Below are 24,280 nucleotides of genomic sequence, written 5' to 3' on the forward strand. Positions count from 1 at the left end.
GCAATAAACATTAATGTCAAGTACAATATAAATATACATTTCTCTACGCGAATTTAGAATTTTTCACATTAAACCAACAATGACTGCAACTGGATGTTGGGTGAGGAAGTGAAAAATCCTATTAATTTGTCACTTTCCTACACTAATGATGGTGGTGGCCGTGAATTAAAACCATATATGGAGCTGGCATTTTTGCCCCTAGAGACTCTTTCATAACATGTTGCAATCAAATACTTATCCTATCATATAAGGCAGTTATAACTCTTCTGGTCCTAAGATCTCAACCGAGTGCTTGGGCATATGCAGCTTGTGGCTTATAGGGAAACGAGCATTATTGAGTTCAAAATCATATGATTGTGTGCATGACTTGAAGGTATATAACAACTGGAAATCGGACAAAGGATCTAATGTGGGACGAGTTTGTGGACAAGCATGGGACATAAAAGAAGGAGAGGATGATGAGAAAATGACACAAGAAAAAAGGACTGTTCTTTGATGCTTAAGTAGGTGCTATCCGTTATGGGGACCAAACAGAAGAAAAAGAATGATTCAACAATTGAATAGAGTGGCAAACAAGGTTCACAAAAGTCTCTTTCCTTACCCACAATGCCTTGATGGATGGGAGCAAAGAAAATACTTGTGTTGCCCTTGCTGTTGTGTGAAGAAACAAAGGGAGCATAAATGTTAATTGAGATTGCATTAATTTGAATGTTATTTAGGAACTGATCCTGATGTTAGATACAAACCTCAATGCTATCTAGCATAAGTGGAGCACAAACTTCTTTATAATCCATTAAGGTGATTTATGGTTTTTTGTTCCATGCCATTAGGTGAAGACGTGGAGTTTACATGCCTAGAGTTTTTTGTAGGCTTATGTATGTCTTAGTGTGTGATATATAGGCCTTTCAAGGTTAAGGTTGTTGCTTCCTGTCCTTTTTTCCGAATGTTTTTTAATCTTTTGGATTGTTCGTTTCAGAAGTAAAAAAAGTGAGTGCATTTTGGAATGCAATTTTACATTTTGGATTGATCATCCCGGAAGGCAAAAATGGACTGCAAGAAGCAACTGAGAAGTGCAGGAAGCAATAGCCCAAGGTTAAACAAGACGTTCATTCTTCAAACGCATCACCAACCGTCTATGTTATTCTCACACTAGTTTTCGCTATTCTCACATCCCAACTATTTTTATAATTAACAAATATAATTGTTAGAAACACATTTATGTTATGATCAATATACAAAGATTTATTTTTATTTTGTATTATGAATTCATACACAACGGTATGTTTGGGCCTTTGTGACGATAAGAAATTAAGAATAAGCAATTGCCTTGTTTTGTTTAATAAAAAATTAAATAAACAAAATTAAATACCAACATCAACCACCATAATTATTGAATAACATTATGCATAATAAAAAAAGACTCTGATTATTTCATTAAATTTTTTGGGTAAAATATAATAATTTTAACATCACAATCATAAAAACTGATTATTTCATTAAATTTTTTGGGTAAAATAATAGTTTTTTTTCTCTCATACAGTAATACTTCACGATTGAAGGAGTTCCCAGCTTCAAAAATCTCCAGTCATTACTAATGTTCGGGTGAATTAAAACAAAAAAAAAGAGAGAGGAATTGAATAATATAATTTTAAATGTAAAAAACGATAAAAAAAATCAACGTAAAAATAAATATACAGGACTCAAATCCTAAAAAATAAAACCCTTCAACATTATTCTTTATTTTCACTTTTTTTTTAGCGCCAAGTCTCAAAACCCCGAACTCTGCTTCACTCACACTAGGGTTTTGCTTCTTCGCTGCTGTGATTCCGTCGGAAGAAAATGGGAACCGGTTCGACCTTGGCCGGGAAAGAAGTTCCAATCGTCGGAAGCGACGCCGTTCGCTGGATCGATCTCTCCGTTCCATCTTCGTCCAACATTGCCGCCGTCGACGGCGTCGCCGCCCTTCCCACCACCGACGACCGCGCCTCCTGCTTCGTCATCGGAGATCCTCCTACTTATCTAATCTGGTTCACTTCCTCTCTCTCTTCCTTTCTCCAATTTCAATTTTCGCGTTCCAAAAACTCACCGTTTTGCTAACTGCAGGAGAATTCACAAAGCTCAACCTCAGTCTCTCGAGTTGCTCGAACTCGCCGCTTCGAAAGAGTTTCCACGCGTGGGACTCAGATTCACGTTCCCCGACGCGCTCTGCCCCTTCGCTTTCATCGGCAAAAATGAGGTTACTTTCTTCTTCACCACTGTTTTTTATATCGGCAAATGTAAATAATAGCTGTTAATTGTTAGCGGGGGAATCGAACCCACGACCCTTCCCTCCCTCACTCCTTTCTCCTCTTACCACCAAACCAACCTTGTAACTCCTTCGCAATGTTAGTTGTTAGTTGTAAATGAGGTTTCTTTCTTCTTCACTAGTGTTGATTACGGATTTTTTTTTCGCATTCGCAATTCATTTGGTTTTTTTTTTTTTTTTTTGGTTGATGCAGATTTCTGGTGCTTCTAGATTCCCTTACTTGCTTTACGTGTTGACTGTGTCTGGCGTGGCTTACCTATTGAAAATTCGAAATGTTTCTGCGTATACGTCCGTTTCTGTTTTCCCCGTGGATGAACTTTTGGAGGTTAATGTGCGTGATTACATTCCCAATCACGCCACGGCGATAACCACCGTGATGGCAACCGTTGGAGGTCTTGTTGTTGGCACGAGTGATGGTTCTGTTTTCTGTTTCCAGCTGGGTGTAGTTGACCCTAGTGCTCCCGGTATGGCCATTTTCTGTCTTGTCACGTGTTTCGTCTTGCCCATGTTTCCTATTGTTGAGTAAATTTTAGTTGTATTATTTGTATGTTCAACGGGTACTTAAGATTGTATTCAAACTGCACCTATAGGTTGATGTAGGCTGGGTTTTTGGGTTGTTTTGATGGTGGACTAGAAAATAGGGATGAGTTCAGGTGTAAAGCAACACAAGTTTGCCTATGACTGTGTTGAATTTCTCCTCTTGTTTCATTATGTATATTTCATCATTTTTCAATGGTTTGTTATGAATTTGGTTTTTTATCTAAGGTTTCATGCATGAGCTGAGAGATGAAGCCGGAATCAGTCGCTTGTGGGGTTTAATATCACGGTATTTTCTTTTTAAATTCTCATTCCTGATAAGCATTTGTTGACATCTTCTCCAATTTTCAAATTTATTGTCTCTTTCTCGGATTGAACCTCCCTCTGATATGAGTTATAAGACATTCCATTGAATTATAGGGGGAAAATGGTGGGTACTGTACAAGAGTTGGTAATTTTGGAGTTGCACGAGAAAAAGTTTGTGTTTGTGCTTCATTTGGACGGGACGTTACGGATTTGGGATCTTGCATCTCGTAGCAGGGTTTTTAGTAATAACATGGGGACTGTGACAATGGCAGCAGGTATTGTCTACCTCTCAGATTTAATTCCTATATTTTTTTATATTCATCATTTACCACGCTGGCCTTCACAAACATTAAAGTGGACTGTTAATCTTTATTTTTGCAATGTTCATGTTTATGTGAATGGTGATAAATAAGGAAACTTGCCAGTGGATTTTTATATTCTTTTATATTATGTTATGCTTGCTCCATTACTATGCAGGCCACCATAAACATTGAAAAGGACTGTTTGTTTTGATTTCTGCAGTGTTCTTGTTTATATGAATGGGATAAATAAAGAAACTTAACTGTGGATATTGCATGGAGGTTTCAGGATTCCATGATTTGACTCAAAGGTTTATGAAATTTATGGAAACTGTATGCACTGCAATGTATTAGGTTATTGGCATTTTGGAGTGTTCAGGGCCAAGCACTGGCTGGCTTTGATGTTATTCCAGTGTTCTGGGAGACCTTTTATTTTAGTGTCTAGAAGTTGAATTGGGTTTCTTGTAATCATGTTTGCATCTTTGATGAGTGTAAAAGGTTTCTGTTGTGTGTATCTGAAAGAAATGGTGAAATGAACTAATAAAGGAAGCAAAGCCCACTCCTTTTTTGTCTTATTTATGGGGATTGGGAATGTGCTACTAGGTTTGTCCAACAGGATGGGACTGGGCCTGTGTGGGTTGAATACCCAAAGCCTTGCAAAGTTTATATCAGAAGAAAGAAGAGATTCTGGGAGTTAGTTATGCATTTAGATAGGGAGTTAAGTGAGTAGGTTATATGTATGATGTGTCAGAAGTTTAGGGGAATGGGATGTGTTAATTAGAAGATTATTGAGTTTGAGAGAGTTGCTCTCTGTGAGGGACTTTGTCCTGTGTTCTTCCTTTGCCATTTGATCTCTGTTGTATCCGTTTTCTGGTCTAATCCAGAAAATAAAAGGCTTAAATATGTTTTAAGTTCCTGTAAATAAAGAGGTTTTTTTTTATTGTTTTCCTTGTATTTTTTCTTTTTACTTTTTTAATCCCAACATTGTTTGTCATCACCTGTTTTGCTCCTCATTATAATGGCAGGTCGAAACTAGCTTATGCAGTAGTTAGGTCACACCATCTAAAAGCAAAAGTCATAATATTTATAGGGACTAAAAACAAAAATTGTCATATTTTATGAGGACTAACAACACGGAATAGCTGTATTTATAGGGTCATAAAACATGTTTTTTCTAAATACTCCAAAAATGCAAAAGTATCTATGTCTGATACATCTGACAGTGATACATTCCGTTGCATATCCAAAATGTATCCATTGACTTTTATAAAGTAAATTGTCCGATATGACCTCCAATACGACCAAGGCACTGCTAAGAAACTTGTGATATGATTTCATACTTACTGTAGTTTTTATTTGTTATATTTATTGTTAAAAAGTATGTTTTTGTGATATTCGAACTTGGACAGGAAATTGTATATTTTGTGATTTGTTCATAGTAAAAAAAAGCATTATAATGAGTGAGGGAGAATATATGCAACTATGCTTACTTGTAATAAGGATCTCAATTAAATTGTGATTATCTTTAATTGACTATTGATATGTTTATGTAATAATGAGCAATTAGTAATGTGAATGTCTCTTTAAAAATGTTGTGCATTTATAATATTTTACACACATATTTGTTAGAGTATCTTGGTTGTGTTGTATCATGGTTTTTAAATTTTTTCTTCGTACGTGTATCGTACTATGTATTTGGGCTTCCTAGCATGCCAGGTACCAAAACAGGTGACAATGTTTGCTGGAATTAAAAAGAAAAACCTCTATATATGGAAGGACCAAACATATTTAAGCCTAAATAAAACTACCTAGTTTGTCTGTAATTTTGTCGAGTCTATCAGGAATTCAGGATGTTAAACATTGTCTGTTTTCTGCTGCCTGATCAAATACAATTGAAAGTGAATTGTGTATTATCTCTCCTTTTCTTTGCCTATTGATATAGATTATGTCCTCTCAGTTCTTTAGTTTACTTGTACTCACAAACACAGATCTGCTCTCACACTTCACTGTTTGTTCTTCAGGTGCTACCTTTGTAAAGTTATGGGTGGGTCAACCTTACCCAGATTCTAATATAATTCCTTTGGCAGTTTTGTACAGAGACACATCGGTATGCAAATAAAGACATTCTGATTTCTTACTCATTTTTTAATACAAGTATACAATGTTTCTTAGAATGTGGGTTTGGGCCTAACTCAACCCCAAAAACTAGCTCATAAGGTGAGGGTTGTCTCCCATTTATATACTCTATCTTGGTCTTATCTCTAGCTGATGTGGGGCTTGGGTTTTTTCCAACAATGTTGATTATGTTTAGTTATATTCTTTTTACGTTGCATGTACACTTGAAGTAAACTTCAATAGTTTCTGAAGTTTGATGATAGCAGGAATTTCATGTAGACTGTGTTTCATTTGAATTGTTAAAAGAGGACATATATCTTACTTTAGGGGTTATAAAATTAAAAAAAGGCATACATGGATTAAAGATTTCCTGTTTTGATTATACTTCTCATAACAGTTTGAACTAATAACTTTACAGTCCTATTCTAACATTTAACTATGAAAGAATCCAATTTGGTTTCTTGTGATCTATACCATAAGTTGGAAATTAACGAAGTCAGATGAATCTGTAAAATAGTAGTTTGAAGATAGGTCTGGTAATAATAACTTCATACTGATAATTATTATTTATATTTTACTTGGAAAGGACTGCATTTTGTAACCAATTAAGATTAAGATGTTATGTTTAAGCCTCTAACTTGTGAAAAAGGAATAAAATTTGATGATGAATTAATATGAAATATTTAATTAGCTAACAGTTTTCCCCCTTGTTTTTTTGCAATAAAATGTTAATGTATTTGATAGAGGGTGATAGATGTCCCTAGTCCTCTCCTTTAATGATATTCAAATTCGACATTCAATGTGTATGCATACCTGTTTATTCCTTTAGCCTTTTATATGCTAAATGCCAGCTAATGATTGGCTGTTTAGTTGATGTAAACATTGATATTACCCTTTGGCTTGTTTTGTTTGCATTGCTTTCTTTTTGTATCTGAGTTTTTAGGCTTAATTGTGAAGGATGAAAACTTGGAGATGATCTCTTTATATAGTATCCTATATAATTTTGGGGACAGAATTGTTTTCTCTATGGACCCTTCAGTGCAAAGCATTCCCCTGGAGGAGGTAATCTGTTGGTTTTTTCATTGAGCTTGAATTGGATGTGATTTTCCCCCTTGCTCCAGATGTGAGACTGCTTTTATTTTGTCCAGGGACGATGCCTTGATGTTAAATTAACATTGGATAAGATATGGATACTGAAGGATGATGAATTAGTCTCACACACGTTCTCTACAAATATTGATGAGTATGCAACAATTTCAGTTCTTTAATACCAGGCTGTTCATTAGATTATCTTTCAAAGTTGTAGTATAAAAAACCTGAAATTATATCTCCAATGGTTTTAGCATTCTACCACTCAATTGGAAAGAGGCCAGTTGTTTAGAACTCTTATATAGCTAGACCTTTGCCAATACAATAGTCATCCATAATTCCATGGGCAGGGTGAGGGTCCGTGTTGATGCTGTTATAAAATTTTATACTCACCATATAATTTGCTTTCGAAAATGGTTTTCATCTCCGATTGATTTACCAGTAGCCATCATATTACTATTTTAAGTTAAATTTCTGAAAATTTACACATTATAATCAAATAGTTGCTAACTTCTTATATTTGGAATAAATGTTATGCATAAATTATATTACATTCAATGCAGTACAAAACAATTTTGGGCTAATATGAAACTCACTTGCAAGTATACAATGATGGGAGCTTTTAATCCAGTCAATTGTGACTATAGGAAAAAAACCGTTGCATGAAAAGTTATTCAATGGTCTAAGTATTAATTTCATTTTATACTGGTAAGGTTCCTAACTCTATACATTGAGATATGAAAAAGAAATTTTACCAGACAAAAGAAGATTAAAGGTCCTAACCCTACTATATGCAAATTCAGACATCCAGTGATTGTTCTTGCTTAATTGTTATCTTGTGTTGTCAGGGTAGAAGCATTTTCTTATGCTTTACAGGAAGAATTTGTTGCTGATCAACTATTTCAAAGTTCAGAGCATCTTGCAGATGAAATTTTGCGGATCACACATTCAATATTTAAATCTTCGAAGGTATTAGGCCATGTATAATTTTCATCTTGAAAGGTCTTGGAGGCTTATTCCTTTTCTATTAGTGAAAAAGAGGTGTACTTCACAGTTCATTGAATGCATCTATACACATTGGTTCCACTGCATTTGTGTATACACTCAAATACATTGTACTGGGTTTGCTTATTGCTAACGATGATTTTACATAAAGATGATTTCTCCCGCTCCAAAAACAAGGTGGTGGTTTGCATACAAACTCTCCAGGAGTATGTTAATATGTTTTAAAAGAAATTATAATTCCATACTCTTTTATTTTTTTGAAGGAATAATTGCATATTCCTAGTTTTCATGGTTTGGGATATCTATGTATCAATTAGTTCCATAGCTTGTGCAACATTTACACTGAAAAGGTCAAATGGGTTTCTTAATGGTTGCCAGAAGCAACTTACCCTTCATTGCTTCTAAAGGTTTGAAAAATAATGGAAGTTAAAATATTTGAAGTTTTGAATTACCACTGCTGGACTAAAAAGCTTTTGTATCAAGTAGCATGTAAATTGTTACTGAGCTGGGAGTTCTCATATGTTTAAATAAATGACTTATTATTATTTTTTTAATGAAAGAAGAAATTCATCAAGAAGAGTATGACTCAGTTATTTCTTTTCTGCAGGATGATATTTTTCCTTTTGTATCTTCTATTTTCTTAAGAAGGCTTCTTCTTCCTGGTGTTCATCATAATGCTACTTTGTATGCAACTCTACTTGAGTATAGCAGGCATTTGGGTGAATCTGAGTTGCAAACATTAACTGCTGATGGGCTAAAAAAGGAGATACTTTCACTCATAGAACATGAGGTTATCATTGTCATAATCTATCTCATATCTCCTTAATTTTTCCCACTTCAATTTTGGGAAGGGTAAATTGTGGTAAACTGATGAGATTGATAATGTGGTAGGTTGGATCTGAAAAAGTGTCTTTATTGCACTGCTGGAAATGTTTTTTCACCCGCTATTTCCATAATTGGTGCAAGAACAATGCATTATATGGCTTGCTTGTTGATTCCTCTTCTGACGCCATTGGTTTAATCAGAAAAAATTCCATTTCACTTTTTCGGTCTTTGGAAGATATTGAACGGATTGTGGAGGGTAATTAATAATTATGGATACCTCTATCTCTTTTCTCTCAATGAATTCTTATATTATTATTATTTTTAAAATATTCTGGCTTTTTCTTAAATGGTTTTAATTAACATGCTCATTATAATCAGTGCTCTTTTTTTTTTTTTCTTATACTTTCCTTAATGTGGACTTCTCTTCATATGCAGTAGGCTCTTCAGAAGAAGTTAGTGAGCTCACAGGCCTTGTGGATATATTTAACGATGATCTGGATTGTGATATTCTAATTGAATTGCTCAGATGTGTTATAAGTTTCAGCCAACAGTTGGGCAAAACTGCTTCTTCTATATTTTATGAATCTCTTTTAACTACATCAGTGATCTCTTCTGAAGATATTGTTCGCTATATTGTTAAGATTCTGGAAACTGGATATTGTATGTCAGGCCCAGTGCTTCAAACTTCTACTTCTGGGGATCATATAGTTGTTCTGGAGAAGGAGCTAGCAGATCATAAAAGTTTGAGGAAACTTTCCATTGATATGTTTTTATCGCTTCAAGGCTTGCACAAAAAGGCTTCTGCATGGGGCAGGATTTTAAAAGTAATTGAGGGTTTCCTGAAATTTTTGGTTCCACAGAAAGTAATACAAAATTTTAATACTGAAGTGTCATCAAACATAAATTCTTCTGTTATAGTACATACTACTTTTCAGATTGCAAAGGTGATGTTTGAATCTGCCTGGGACTTTCTTCTATTTTTAAGCTATTTGGTGGACATCAGTGGTCAGGTGAGTTTGTAATAATATTGTATGCATGTTTACAGACATAAGTGTAATGGTTTTCTTATTGTAAGCATCATTTAATTGAAATTATTGTCTAATTAAATCAGATAGAAATTACAAATTGTCTCTTGTATGTTTGCATTTGTTCTGAAAATGCAAAAGTTTATTCAATAGACAATAGTAAATGCTTGGTGTACTTGAAGTTGGATTAGTGCTTTGTCAATTCTTGAGCTGCCAGCAAACTGATTTGCTAAAGTAATTGAATACAATCATGGTCGCTTTGGTTTATTTATTTATTATTTTAACTTTGCTGCCTTTGCACTGTGTTTTTTAGCCCATGTTGATAGCAAGTTTTTTTGTTTGTGCATGGCTATGATCATTCACATTATCTATTTTATGAAGTGTCAAGATTGAGTTCAAGGATTGTATTCTATAAGTACTTGGTCAGCCATGATTTGATACCATGTTGACCTTTCCTGTAGATCAAGTTCTCAAAGCATATAGGCAGTTGTATTTGTTAGCAAAATGTTATTACCTTTTTGTAGATGTAGATTAATATCTTGTATGTATGACACAGATGCTGTGGAATTTTTTTCATGCAGGTCCACTTGTTACATGATGATATAAACAAAATACAGCTTGATTTAGTTCCAATGCTTCAAGAAATTATTTTTGAATGGCTAATCATCATCTTCTTTACCATCACACCGTCTGCACCAGCTGTAACTGAAGACTTCAATTCTAAACTTTCATCATTACAAATAGGTAGGTTTTATGATGTTTTTATATATATTGCATCACCGCAGATGATAATTTACCTAAGTTGACATCGAATTATCATTATAAGGGGATAGAGGCTCACAATATTATTCCCTTTCTCAAATTTGAAAGAAACAACTAACAAATTAAAGACATAACATTTTTAAAATTAAAGACGAAAATTTGGAAGTAAATTGTTTGAATCAAGAAATACCGTCTCAACGTCTTCTAATTTGATGCCAAAATCTAAACTGAGTCAAATTTCGATTTGACTAAATTTAAGCAATAATATATGAAAGAAATAAAATGTGAAATACATAATGTAGGAGAAGCCACTTGGGGCTTATTGAGAAAGACAGTAGGTCCTAGAATTCATCTCACCCAAGAATGACTACGTAGATTTATATTTTATAATGAAGGGGTGGATAGAGATTGGGATTTGTTTTAATAAGCTCTCCAATAAAATGCTTTCATTGTACCCATATTTTTATTTCTTGATATCTTAGTTGGAAATATGGTTAAAATGAGTGAGATTTGTGTCGCAATTATATATTGTAAACTGTAAAATTATTCAGCACAGTACAGCTTATGCTCAATGGCAAAATATTACATTTGTTGGCTCCTAGAGATTCCCAAATATTAGCAGTTAGTTACTAGTTAGAGAGTATGGAAAGACGGGTATAGCTTAAATAGGAGGTTGAGTAGGGAGTGGGATTCAGCTTTGTTAGAAAAGGGTGTAGTGGCTTGGTTGTAAAGGAAGACCTTTGGAGGGGAGATCTTTTTCCCTGTTCTGTTCATTTTCAGTCAAGCAATAAAATCATTTTTTTCTTTTCAACATTTTCATTGAGTTTGTAACATTTACAGTCATGGCTTACTGAATTGAATGCATATACTTCTGATGTTGTGTTAACCTTTTTGGGCATGGTACAGATAACAACATGGGGAAACGATTATGGAATGAGAAGCTTGGCAGATATGACTTTACATTGGCTTATACATTCTTGCTCAACGTTGGAAGTTCATCCTTAGATCATAGCCACTATTCTTCAGAACATTTTTCAAATGTGCAGAGCTTTATTAATAAGACAAGAGACTTCATCAGTTGGATTATTTGGGGCCAGACTGGAGGATCTTCTACTTTCTTGACCCGTTCTATTGATCTTGCATTTATACTTTTCAAGCATGACCAGTATGGTGCTGCTGAGGTTGTTTACTTGTCCTTTTTTTTTTTTATCCTGAATGGGATATTGATCCCTTCTCTTATTCTGTAGTTAACTTTACTGAAAATATTGTTTATTTCAATTTCCAAATGTTTCAAAAGCAATTGCTTATGATTGCGGAAGCACATTTACTAAAGGAGAAGACATCCCAAAGTATTCAAGATGATGATGGTGGATGGTGCATACGTCATCATCTTCTAGGATGTTGCCTACTTGCCCAGGTGCAATGTGGATTACATGCAACCCAGAAGGATAAAAAAGTTTCTGAGGCCATTCGCTGCTTTTTTAGGTATGACAACTCACCTTTGAAATATTTCTCTTTTTATTATTTGCATCATGTGGTCATACAAAATTCAAGGATGCAACTTTTATTTTACATTTTTATCCTGTAAGTTGATTACTGAGTTAAGTTGTATTGTTTAATTTCCATTTTACTGAGGTTTTTAACTTGAGTGTAATTGAGAATAAAAAGGTCTAAATGGAAGCCATTTTAATCAAGGTACTCAAAATCAAGGTCCTACCTAGATTGGAGAAGGCTGTGTCTGTAAATTGTGTGATCATTCCACAGATCATATAATCTTACCTAAAGTACAAAATTATATTTAAACACATGCACATATATGCATATAAAATAGCATATTTAAGAAAAATAACCTTAGAATCACAGCTAAAATTTAATTGAAAATGCATAAGGAGGACGTGCACTTGCACACAACTCACATGTCACAAGTGTACTGGTGCCAGACTTGCCAACTGCAACAGCTGTACCTACATTAGCACAAGCTCCACTTGAAGACATTTACATTGTTGCAAAACAGAATAGTCCACTTTCAAATTTTGTATTACATGTGTTTTAAGCTCTATGCATATTTGCTTGTAGTTGCCTAAAAGTATGACCCATCACTGGTGGTGTTTAATTCAGGTCTTCATCTGGAAATGGTGCATCTGAGGCTCTGCAGAGTTTATCTGATGACTTAGGAATTCCATATCTTGGTTTTAGTGAGTATTGCTGTAGCTGAATTCTAATTATTTTAAGCAAATGGATAATCTTAAGTTTTAATTGCTTATTACTTTTTATGGTTTTTATGCAGATGGTTGTACATCAATTGCTGCATGGAAGCTTCAATACTATCAATGGGCAATGCAGTTATTTGAACGTTATAGCATTAGTGAAGGTGCTTGCCAGTTTGCTCTTGCTGCACTTGAGCAAGTTGATGAGGCTCTATATATGAAAGATGACAAGTGCACAAACAACTCAGTTAATGAATCAGTGACAACTATCAAAGGACGACTATGGGCAAATGTTTTTATATTTGTGTTAGACCTTGGTCGTTATTATGATGCGTATTGTGCAATAATTTCAAATCCAGATGAGGAGAGCAAATACATCTGCTTGAGACGTTTCATAATTGTTCTTTATGAACAAGGAGCTATAAAGGTTGGGCAAACTATGATAAACCCTTCTGACTTTTCTTGGTTGATTGATCTCTACTTAAATGATTTCTGTTGCTTGATGTTTAAAATAGAATGTATTAGAATGTGGATTGCCCCCCACTTATATACTCTGTCTTGGCACTATCTCTAGCCGATGTGGGACTTGTGTTATTCCCAATACACCCCCTTATGCCCAACACTTTTGGGCTTGGTGTGTGGATGAAATAGATATCAAACTATCCTATCCATTTTGCAATAATACCTTCATGCTACTGTCTTCAAAGGCTGATTACAAGAATATTAATTAGTGATGACTAGAATTAGATTAAAGTAATGACAATAATTAGTGATGATTAAAGTGGGTATTTAAATTAACGTACACAAGTTTAACCCTCGTACATCATTTTGCAGAGGTGTAATTTGTAAATGTAAGTCTCTGCATATGGGTTGCCATTTTATGCTAATGACATTTTTTTATGTATTTCCAATTTTTTTTTTGATCAGCAAATATAATATATGTATATATTTCCAATTATTGTATTGTATTTGCTATGATTCCTATACTTTTCTAGTTAAAAATAATGTGATGTTATTCCTCACTTAACATGATTTCTTCCAGATATTTTATACTTTTCTTTCACATTCTTTTGGTAAAATTTCCATTCACTTATTTTAATTAGTACCCTTCCCTCCTCATCTTTATTTTTTTTTATTCTTTACAGATTCTTTGCAGTAATAAACTTCCCCTTATTGGTTTAGTGGAGAAAGTGGAGCAAGAGCTTGCGTGGAAGGTATATCCTTGCTGAACAAATTGAATGCTGTTAATTTTGAAGTTTTCTATGATGTGCATAATTTCTCTGTGTAATATGTAGGCTGAACGATCAGATATTTCTGCGAAGCCGAACTTGTATAAGTTGCTTTATGCATTTCAATTGCACCGGCATAATTGGCGACGAGCAGCAAGTTACATGTACTTGTATTCAGCTCGTTTGAGAACTGAAGCAGCTTTGAAAGATAGTGTAGGCAGTTCCTTGATGTTGCAAGAGAGGCTGAATGCACTCTCTTCTGCAGTCAATGCACTGCATCTTGTTCATCCTGCATATGCCTGGATTGATTCATTGGCTGAGGGAAGTTATCTTGTGAATGAATATTATCCAAGTAAGAAAGCTAAAAGAACCCCAGATGAACATTGTAAGTAATTCAACAATGAAAGTCATGCTAGTAGTTGAGTTATCATTTCATTATGGATTTCTGATGTTATATCAACATTTTTACTTCTCCAATTTTAAAACAGAATGAAATATGCAGGGGCAAAAAAGAAAGATTTATTTATAATATTTCTGTATATTGGATATTCTGTTCTTCATAATATGCGTTCTTCATAATTGTGCTAATATAGTTTTCTTAAAAGCAAGTCCCTCAGATATGTTGAGGGATTGTGTAGCTTTGTTTCATTAATGTTTTCTTTGTTCTCTTTTTTTTTAAGGAGGATCTTACCGTGCTTACTCTTTATAGTCATCTTTGTCTTGATGAATTTCTTGTTTTATCATTAAAAATATTTTACTAATTTGTTTTTTGGAGTGGCGGTGACACATTATCTTCAACTTTACAGCAGCAGCTGATAATGATGCTGAGCCTCAAGGTTGGCAGTCCTCTATTGATATTGAAAAACTTGAGAATGAGTTTGTGCTAACTTCAGCAGAGTATATGCTGTCACTGGTAAATTTCAAGTGGACATTTTCTGGTAAGTGCCTTTTCTTTTCAATTGTCTGTAAAGCATATGGCTGCTTCCTGGGTGACTGATGATATTAAGTTTCAATGTACTTAGTATTTTTCATTTGATAGAATTTTGACTTTGTTTTGAAAAAAGGAAAACATGGAGCTCTATCAGACTTGGCTGATCTTCTTGTCCAAAACAATTTATATGATATGGCTTTTACAATCCTTCTCAGATTTTTCAAGGGTTCAGGACTGAAGAGGTGTACATCCTGAACTTAAGTTGTGTGCACCCACACACACCGACACATATGTATGTGTATTGTTTTGCTTATAGATATTACTCGGTCTTTCTCTTTAGGGAACTGGAAAGAGTGTTGTCTGCTATCTCATTGAAATGCTGTCTTGACAAAGTGGAATCCTCTTGGGTTGAGTATGTTGACCTATTCCTTACCATTCTTTTCAAAGAACTTTTTTTTTTATTTGTAAATTATTGAAAAAAGATACCTGACTTTACCAGTCATTCGGATGGCTTTAAAATTTTTGCTTTCATTTTGTTTTAGTAATTTGGCACCTACCATATTTTGAATTTTTTTCTCTACACTGTTCCTGTCAGTTTGAATTGTATAATGTATGCTTTTGTGATTTCAGGGAACACAGTCATTTATTGACCTCATCAAAGCATGAGATGGTTGCCCATGGTTCACCTGCTACAGTTTCCACAACTCCACAAACTGACAGAAACAGTTGTTGGGCAACACTCAAGCTTTACCTTGTTCGTATCTTCTGCTACCATTAGATGATTTTACATTTTTATGCTTCATCTATTCATAACTGGTTTTTTAATGTCATTCAATGAATAATAAAGGGCATTCCCCCTCATCCTATGAGTTAGCTTTTGGGATTGAGTTAGACTCAAAAACCCACATTCTAAGATGCTATCAGCCTATTCTAGATCCATTCAAAGGATCACCCACCATGTTATCCACGCACCAAGCCCAAAAGGATTGGGCATGAGGAGGTGTATTGGGAAAAACCTAAGTTCTACATTGGCTAGTGGTAGTGCCAAGATAGAGTATATAAGTGGGGGGACAACCCTCACCCTATGAGCTAGCTTTTGGGATTGAGTTAGGCCCAAAAACCCTCATTCTAAGGCCACCTAAACATTTGGGCATTTATTGTATATGTTGTGTGATGAGTTGGGAAAGAAGAGGGGAAACTTTCATGCAAGTGTAGATTATGTGATTTGATGTATCAAGTTGAGAAGAATGTTAATTTTTTTCAGTAAGCATTATTGTTATTATTATTGAGAAAGAAACTTATCAAGGAAGAAGATTTTTATTTTTTATTTTCATAATCATTAGTATTTTGGTAGGAGCTAGGATAGTGTCATTTTCTTTGACCTTCGTTTGATTTGTATCTGGTACCTATAATATAATGAATGTCTTGTCTCTTTAGTTGGAGTCAGGTCTTGAGATTTTACTACGTTTTACCCCTACATTCAGTGACGTATCCAAAAATTAAAAAAAGTGGGGGCAAATAGGTAGTCCATAATATTTTTCTGACAAAATATTATAGGCTTTTACAAAATACACAAATTCATGATAAAAAATCAAAATATCCAAGTTTCTACAAGTTTAAAAGGATAAAGTTGATAAAATTAGTATCAATTTATTTTTTCTTTTATTTTTTACATTCTTTTATTTAAAAAATTATCTTATGGAAACAATACCTATTTTTTTATGGGGACAAAAACAATAATTATTAAAAATATTCTGAGTAAAAAAAATTACTTAGCGGGGACAATTGCCCCCATAATCGAGAACGTGGATCCGTCCCTGCCTACATTTAAAGGGTGTTGGAGGAATTTGAACCCCTAAAAACTTGTGGTATTGGAATTAGTGTTCCATGCTCCATGTCAGCAAGAAGACATTCATATTTCATTCAGCTGTGCAGATGGTTACAGATGAAAATTTTCCCTTGTTAAAATTTAGCAAGACATTTTTAGTCTTGTACAAGTCTCTTTACAGCTTTTCCTAATTGGGGTAAAATCCTGTTATTTTATTGTGTGTGGTTGTTTAAGTCAACATGTAGTTATTTGCATTTTTGAGTCCCTGGCCTTTATTTAAAATTGATCCTAAATTGCAGGAAAAGTATAAGGAATTTCATGGTAGATTACCTATCATTGTTGCTGAAACTCTTCTACGCACAGATCCTAAGATTGAATTGCCTCTTTGGCTTGTACAATTGTTCAAGGTAATTTTCTCCACTGAAAACTGTAGTCGCTGGTTGGGGTTCATTGATGCAAGAGAGTGCCTGCTTATTTTAAAATTTGGTCTTTGTAGCATTTCTATAAAACATTATATGATTCCTATTTCCAAATCTATCTAAAATTTCCAATTTCCCATGAAACTATATAAATGCTAGACTAGTTGCATCTGCTATACAAAATAGATGGGGTATTTTTTCCGTTATCATTCAGCCAGCCTTGGCTTCTATAATGTTGGATCTTGTACAGTTACTAATATTGTTTGTGTGGCTTGTGACAGGAGGGTCAAAAAGAAAGGTTGTGGGGGATGGCTGGCAGGGAATCAAATCCTGCATCTTTATTTCAGCTTTATGTTAGTTATGATCGATATGCAGAAGCTACTTATCTTTTGCTTGACTGCATAGACTCATTTGCTTCGATGGTAAATTATTTTTACTCTTACGAATAATCAATTTGATGTTTTGTATGTTAAGCTGATATATGATATCTAGACAATTATTTACTTTTATCACCAGACTTTTCAACATAACATGAGTTGTCTGTCTGCCACTTCGTAATATATTTTACTCACAATGTTTTTGTTTTTTGTTTTGCCATGTAAATTGTAATTTATTTTGAAGAGTTTTGTAACACCCATGTCTGATATTTGTTACCTTTATTCTGGAAAATTGTTCTTGTTAATAGACTTAATGGTATAGGCTGAAGAATGTTTTACAGTTTAAATGTTACTTAATGGATAATTAGTAACAGTTCTCTGAGTAAACTGTAGTGCTGAAAATTTGATGTGGCTTAGCTTGTTAAAGTTTTTGGTTTGTTAAGGGGTTCAAGATGTATGAGGAAAGTTTTTGGGTTCTATTTTGTGTTAATGGGACACAAGGAAAGGTTGTGTTTCAGGAAGGGTGAGTCTGTGGTTGTTCTTCCCCCATGCATTTCCTGACCATTGTCAAGTTTGTGTCTATCAATGTTGAAATTCCAGCTATTCTTCCCTTTATTATCCTATGAACGACCAAGGGTGCCATCAGCTTGCAACAGGTGTGTTGCAGGATATAATATCCTGTGAGGCTAAGAGTGAGAGTGCCTTGGACAGTCTTTCTGGCCATTGCCAGACTTAGGTGCAACCAAGGATGTCACAGGTTTGGGAGCAGTTGTCCCAGTTTTTCTTCTTTGTCATTAGTTGGTACAGACTCTGTTCTTCTCTATGGAGTGCTGAGTTTCTCTTATGGTGATAGCTTCCTATTAAAATGGGTTGCAATTTCTTCTCCTGTTATGTTGATATTTATGACAGTATGCTGGCAACTGTGCGTTATGCAGCAGCAGTGATACTTGTCCATTATGTATTTAATAGTGTTGCTAATATTGTTTTGCAGAGACCAGCAGATATAATTAGAAGGAAAAGACCATTAGCTGTTTGGTTCCCGTACACAACTATTGAGCGGTTACTATACCAACTCGATGAATTAATCAGAATGGGTCGCATGGTAGATCACTGTGACAAGCTCAAAAAAATGTTACATGATTCTTTACAGAATCATCTGAAGATGGTAGGCATAATGTCTTCCTCATTTGTTTTATTTTTTTCCGTTGCTTGGCACGGGTGTTCATACCAGTCTATTTGTTTCTGCCTTTCAGTTGAAGGTGGACTCAGATGATGCTGTTTCTGTATCTTCTTGATTGCTACTTAAACTGACCACTGGAGGTTGTAGATAGTAGCATGTTCACAGTGCTCTTAATTACTCACTGTGTTAACTGGTTTGTCTTTTTTATTATGTCTTCCTTTATTTCCTTTTACTTTTAGTTCCTCAATTGTGGTTCATGGCTTGTTCCTTTGAGTGATCGTTTCTTTGTTGAACAGCATACTATCCGGTAAAAAGGCCTTGACAAGTTGGTACGGAATGTTGAAATTTTAGAACAAAAGCCATGGCATAGGAGGATATTTCCCCTTCTCTTACAACAGGAACTGGACAAAATAACCTAATGATAGATCTGTCAAGAATTGGAGATGCAGTCCTTATAATCCATGTCCATGAATAACCATATAAAATTTGTATATGATTTATCCACAGGAAATTTCGGGCAACGGTTGACTGACTCTGTTTGATATGGGTGCTATGGCTAGATTGGCACACAATAGCAGTTCAATTGATTGCAGGGAGATATAGAATGACTAGGGGATGAATATGTTACACTCGTTTTTTCTCTACTGAAGGTTGACGAACAGTATTCTGGCATAAATCCAGTTAGAGAACATGATCTCATTTGATGCCCATAGTTTGTAATCTATAGTTTGAAAATTGTTTAATGTGCAACTTAACCAGGGATACAAAACCCTACTTGCTTACTAAACTGCCAGTTCAAAAGATCCCTTTGGTTTTGTAGTCCTGGATTTTGACGTGTCTAGGTTGTAATGATATCCCTTAAATCCTACGTGTATGTGTTGTATTGATAGTGATTGACATTTTACTGAGCCGTAATTACAAGCACAGCGATTTCATGAACTTCCAAAAATAGATTTTGTTTTTTTTTTTTTATTGAGTATAAATTTTGAATATCTCAATACCAAATATCAAGAATGATAAAGGGTAGTTATACAACTTATACAATTAAGTACTCTAAGAGAGAAATATGAAAGGTAATAATTAATGTCAGGCAACAAAATGTAGACCAGATATGTACTGTTCTATTTGGCAATGAATAAATAGCAATAAAAAGAGAAGTTACGAGTATTGAAAAAGTAATATTCAAAATTTTAATTGAAATGAAATGATAAATCATGTATTAAAGCATAGTTAATTTTTTTACTGCTATTAAAGCATCGTTATTAAATCCAACTAAAAGATGCTATATTAATATTAGTCAATTTTTTAATGTTTAAATGATAATTAGAAATTAATATAAAAGTTGTTGGAGCTATTCTTAAAAGAATAAGATAAGTAGATTGTGTATGTACGAACAATACAAGGTATTTTTATATTAATTCAATTACCTCTAAAAAAAATACCAATTCAATTACAAATTGCCATTTATGGTTTTGACTTTTGTAATAATTATACCAATAAATTTTATTGGTTGATAATATAAATACTACATAATTAAAATTATAATCTCATATTTTCAGTTAACTTCTAAGCAGTGTTGATGAAATCAAATTTACAGTCAAATTAAGTATAAATCATGGTTTGACTTTAAAAATAATTATCATAAATGTCAATTTACTATATAAATAAAAAGTTGTAATTGAATAACTAAATTTTGTTTACAATCGTTCAAAAAATTACCAGTGTAATTGTAAGGACACAATCAGGATTGTGGTAGATTGATTGAGAAAATATGCTCATTTTATAGCATCGGATTATAAAGTCCTGCACAATTGGCTCAGGTTTTCCTGATATCTACAAGTTGCACGGTGCACCATTTACAAATCCACTATTCGCTAGCAAGTTTTGGGTAGCATTTTCACAACAGTTGGACATTAGAATTCAATTGACAAAAAATGTTAGTGTTGCTTAAATATGTTTAATATCTTGAAATGTAATAAAAAAAAAAGATTATAACCTGAATAAAAGAATAACTCTTTTATGATAGGAGGTAAAACACAATTTTGAAGATTATTGATTAAAAGTTAACTGATTGCTTTTTAGTTAATATTTTATTCCATATTTTATGTGTAACATCGATTTAAGTACAAAACTGATTATTAGAATTATCTATAGATCTAATTCAAACACACTAACATGCCAAGATTCATCTTAAACAAAATAGAGGAATTAAACAAAAAATATAGCATTCAAAATATAATATTGCTTATATTAGAATAGAATAACAAGCACTAGTAACAAAAAAGAAGAAAAATAACAAATACTATATATCTTTATAACACCAGCTCCCAAGACAATCGTCCCACCCACTACCAAAAAAGAAGTTACATAGACATTAGCTTTGGTCCATTGTCTGGCATACCCATCCCAGAAGCTAAATCGGCATCAAGTTGAGTATGTGGTGCAGGACCCATCATTTGTTTTATACTGCACAAAGAAACTAACCAAAATCATTCCACTCCAATATATAATGTGAGAAAGATGCCAAGTTGAAGTAGTTCAATTGGAATGGATTCAAGTCCGTTTAATATAGTGTGTGATGGTGGCATTATAGGATTGATCTTTTAACACGTTACCTTGGTCTCCAATCTTATTGTAACTCAATTTCTAAACAACCCAACACCAATATATAGGGGGTGAAAAGTTGCTAAACTATTCGTAACTGTATGCATTTTTCATCTAAAGATTCTAGCAAAAAGAGAAATCCCACAAACACCCTATTTTCAATGAAGACATTATTATTGAGCTACAATTACTTCAGAAGTTGTCTTTTTTAACTTGATATAAGCAATTCTGACTATACACAAGTCATTGAACTGAATACGAGCTAATCAAATGCATGACTTCATTAACCACTTCCCATCCATGATCTATACCGATCTTCCATCGTGGTTATTTCCCTTTTTGTTACAGAGCCTAGATGAAGGATAAATTTCATAATGATTAAATCTCAAGCTCAATATAATATAATTTATCTAAACAAGCTCGAGTTTACTAGTATTCTGTTCAATTTCACTCAATTATCATATCCCAATTAAAAGCAAGATATGTTCCTTTCACAGTGGCCAACTGCTTTATGTGTTTAAACATCTGAAAGCCCATAAATAAAAACATGAGTAGCCTCAAAACTCAAAAAGAATTTCTATAAATCTAATCAATCTTCAAATATAAACATGGGGAGAATGTAGGATAGGATTCAAAACAAGGGGGTTAAAAAACAAACAAAATCAAAAGCAGCATACCGCTTCTTGTGTCGTTTGGTCTTAAAGTGCTCATCCCTCACAGTTATATTGGCAAAGTACCGACTGCACAAATCAAAACAATTACTCATACTTCTGCCTTCTCAACAATGACAACAAAATGAAACTAGCAAAATGAGAATTTAGTAACAATAAATAAATTATTTTTCTCCCATGTTGCTCCAAACGGAGAAGTGGGACGAGATTCAAAAGGCCTACGAGAGTCATACGAAAAACAACTCCAATTGAAACAGCAAGTAGAAAAGGTAGTGATGCAAACTCAAAATAAGGTAATGGTTCCTAAAGAGCAGCATATCAGGAAACTCGTGTTAAAGTGTGGCTCCACTCTTCTCATCAAGGAACTCATCTTATCAGGCTATTGCATAATAAAAACTGTTCATGAAATCAGTTTTTAAAACCAAAAACTGGAAATTGAATCAAACACACCCTAAAATCTCTATTTTATAACCTGTCTCCTCTCTTCCACTATTCTCTCGTTTTCTATGTTCTTCCCCTTCTACCGTGTTTCTCTTCTGCTCCTATAACCTACACTTAGACATGGCAGTGTTCGAGTAACACCCTAATACCCCAAAATTTTCAACCCCATGTTATAGAATAATCAAATTTACAAACTTTTCATATATTGACAAAAAGGGCACAAAAAAATGAGGAAGAAAAGAAAATTACTCGCAGTGAAGGCAATAGTACTGGCCCATCCCAGGCAAATCTTCGTCGACGGGTAAAGGGGGTCTCTCTTGATCGGGTTTGTTGAGCTGCGCATAAACCATGTCGTCCCCTTTCAGCTCAAATTTGGTTCGCCGCGCGGTCTTGTGAGAATATCTTCTCTTCTTCACGTTCCTGTGCGGACATTTTCCTCCCATTGTTATTAGGGTTTTTCAGCTCTTATTCCACTTAGTTTTGCAACTTCTTGTAATTAGGGTTTTTCTTTTCAAGGCGACGATGGAGATTGAAACGACGGCGCTTCAAATGTCTTTTGCTGAAACAACAGGCAGCAGCCGCGTCTATTCCTATGGCACTGGGCTGTTGCTCTAAAGTAATGGGCCTGCTTATTGGATAGGCCTCATTAGTGATTAGTCTGATATATGGATGGCAATTATTATTTACACCTATTTGTTTTAGTAATGCACCGTATGTGATATCTATTTTCCAAAAATATTCTTTTTCAGAAATAAATGTCTAGAATGTTAAAATTTTAATATTTTAGAAAATTATTTTTGGAATGTTTTGAAATTTTATCAAATTTCGGGAAAATACTATTTGAGAGTGCTAAAATTAAGGAGAGACATATGCAATTTTCTTAAACATTAGCAGAGATTTATATAGGTTTTAAAAAAGGAGAGAAGACATGTGTAACTTCTTTAAACCTCAAGGTAGATTTATGTAATTTTCTATTTTAAAAATGCATTTTTATTACAAAAAATAAATTGACATTTAACATAATAGGATAAAAAACAAGTTTTCATTAGAGAGAGAGAGAGAGGTTGTGGGGGTTTAATAGTAATGTAGGTACCAGTAGTAGGCTCCGGATGACATTCGAATTCCACATAGTGTAGGTAGTGTTTAGCTAGAACATGGATGAATCAATTGCTAATTTGCTATGGATTGGATGGGTTTACTGATGCAATGGATGCAAGAGAACTGGGCCGAATAACTTTGTCACAATCCGCCTATCTATCGATGGGTGTATCAAAGCCCAAATGACCATAGTAGCTTAAACAGAAATAAAATTTATAAATGAATATATTTTTTTCTAAAAAATAAATGTCATTCTCATTACTCATATCAATTAGTCTCAACATCAAATAGTAACAAAAAAAAATTGTAATGCACATGTATTGGCAATTGATTTTTACTAGTGTTTTTTTTTTTTTTTTTGCACAGCTTTTTACTGGTGTGTTTGATATTTACTTGTGTCGTGTCAGTTGCCTCTTGTCATTCATCAAGATTCTCGATACATCATTATCATTTCTTTTTTTTTTTTTTTGGTGATTATCATTTCTATCTTGTATTGATAAGCCTTGGACTATTTCTGGGTCTATCCATTTAAAATGGGTTAGAAGGTGATGGAGATTACTCTACTCAACCTTTTTTTAATGTAATTTTTTTATCAACAATAATATATTTTCCCTTCTTGCCTTTCTTCATTTTTCTAAAATATTTTTATTTTGAAAAAATTTACATATATTTATTTAGGTATTTTTTTATATTTTTATCTAATTAGAATTAAAATTTCACTTCATAACTTACTTGCATTAAATGTTCAAATAAATTACGAGATGAAATTCTAATTTTAATTAAAAAAAACTCAAAAAAATATTTAAAGAACTGAATCTAAGTTTTATCCTTTTTACTTTAGGGAGAAGTTTTTTATGCTTTTAAAATGATACATGCATTACTTCATACTAATAATTATTAACTAAATGATTTTGTAGATTACTATAGTTATAAGACACAAAGGAAATATGAGTAAATATTAATCATATTTTCCTATTTATGTTAACTTTACAAAAAATATAATGAACGCATAAATTTCTATACCTAG

General features: G+C 33.7%; 2 protein-coding genes across 3 annotated transcripts; one reads left to right on the forward strand and one right to left on the reverse strand.

The window, feature by feature from the left end:
* The first annotated feature begins 1,725 nt into the window (after positions 1–1,725).
* Positions 1,726–19,378, forward strand: LOC100817671 (nuclear pore complex protein NUP160). 2 transcript variants are annotated; one of them, XM_006588728.4, is made up of 28 exons: positions 1,726–2,027; positions 2,104–2,236; positions 2,499–2,769; positions 3,071–3,131; positions 3,263–3,423; positions 5,469–5,554; positions 6,520–6,624; positions 6,711–6,805; positions 7,500–7,620; positions 8,264–8,446; positions 8,548–8,737; positions 8,920–9,491; positions 10,088–10,250; positions 11,175–11,449; positions 11,566–11,753; positions 12,387–12,463; positions 12,556–12,902; positions 13,621–13,689; positions 13,771–14,089; positions 14,511–14,642; positions 14,769–14,877; positions 14,976–15,047; positions 15,266–15,389; positions 16,763–16,870; positions 17,164–17,304; positions 18,251–18,424; positions 18,513–18,632; positions 18,736–19,378. In XM_006588728.4, exons 1-27 carry the CDS (start codon positions 1,840–1,842, stop codon positions 18,552–18,554), a joined length of 4,506 nt encoding a protein of 1,501 aa, XP_006588791.1. In that variant the 5' UTR covers positions 1,726–1,839; the 3' UTR covers positions 18,555–18,632; positions 18,736–19,378. The 2 variants fall into 2 exon arrangements, with proteins under 2 accessions (XP_006588791.1, XP_006588790.1); XM_006588727.4 differs by having other exon boundaries at positions 1,727–2,027; positions 8,917–9,491.
* Positions 19,379–20,662: 1,284 nt separating this feature from the next.
* LOC100527632 (uncharacterized) lies at positions 20,663–22,639 on the reverse strand. The gene is given in 3 exon segments (NM_001248272.2): positions 20,663–20,905; positions 21,721–21,783; positions 22,405–22,639. Coding segments are annotated over 3 exon segments (360 nt in total). The 5' UTR covers positions 22,599–22,639; the 3' UTR covers positions 20,663–20,802.
* Positions 22,640–24,280: the final 1,641 nt, after the last annotated feature.

This window comes from Glycine max, chromosome 10 (genome assembly GCF_000004515.6).
Source record: "Glycine max cultivar Williams 82 chromosome 10, Glycine_max_v4.0, whole genome shotgun sequence".
Taxonomy (NCBI): domain Eukaryota; kingdom Viridiplantae; phylum Streptophyta; class Magnoliopsida; order Fabales; family Fabaceae; genus Glycine; species Glycine max.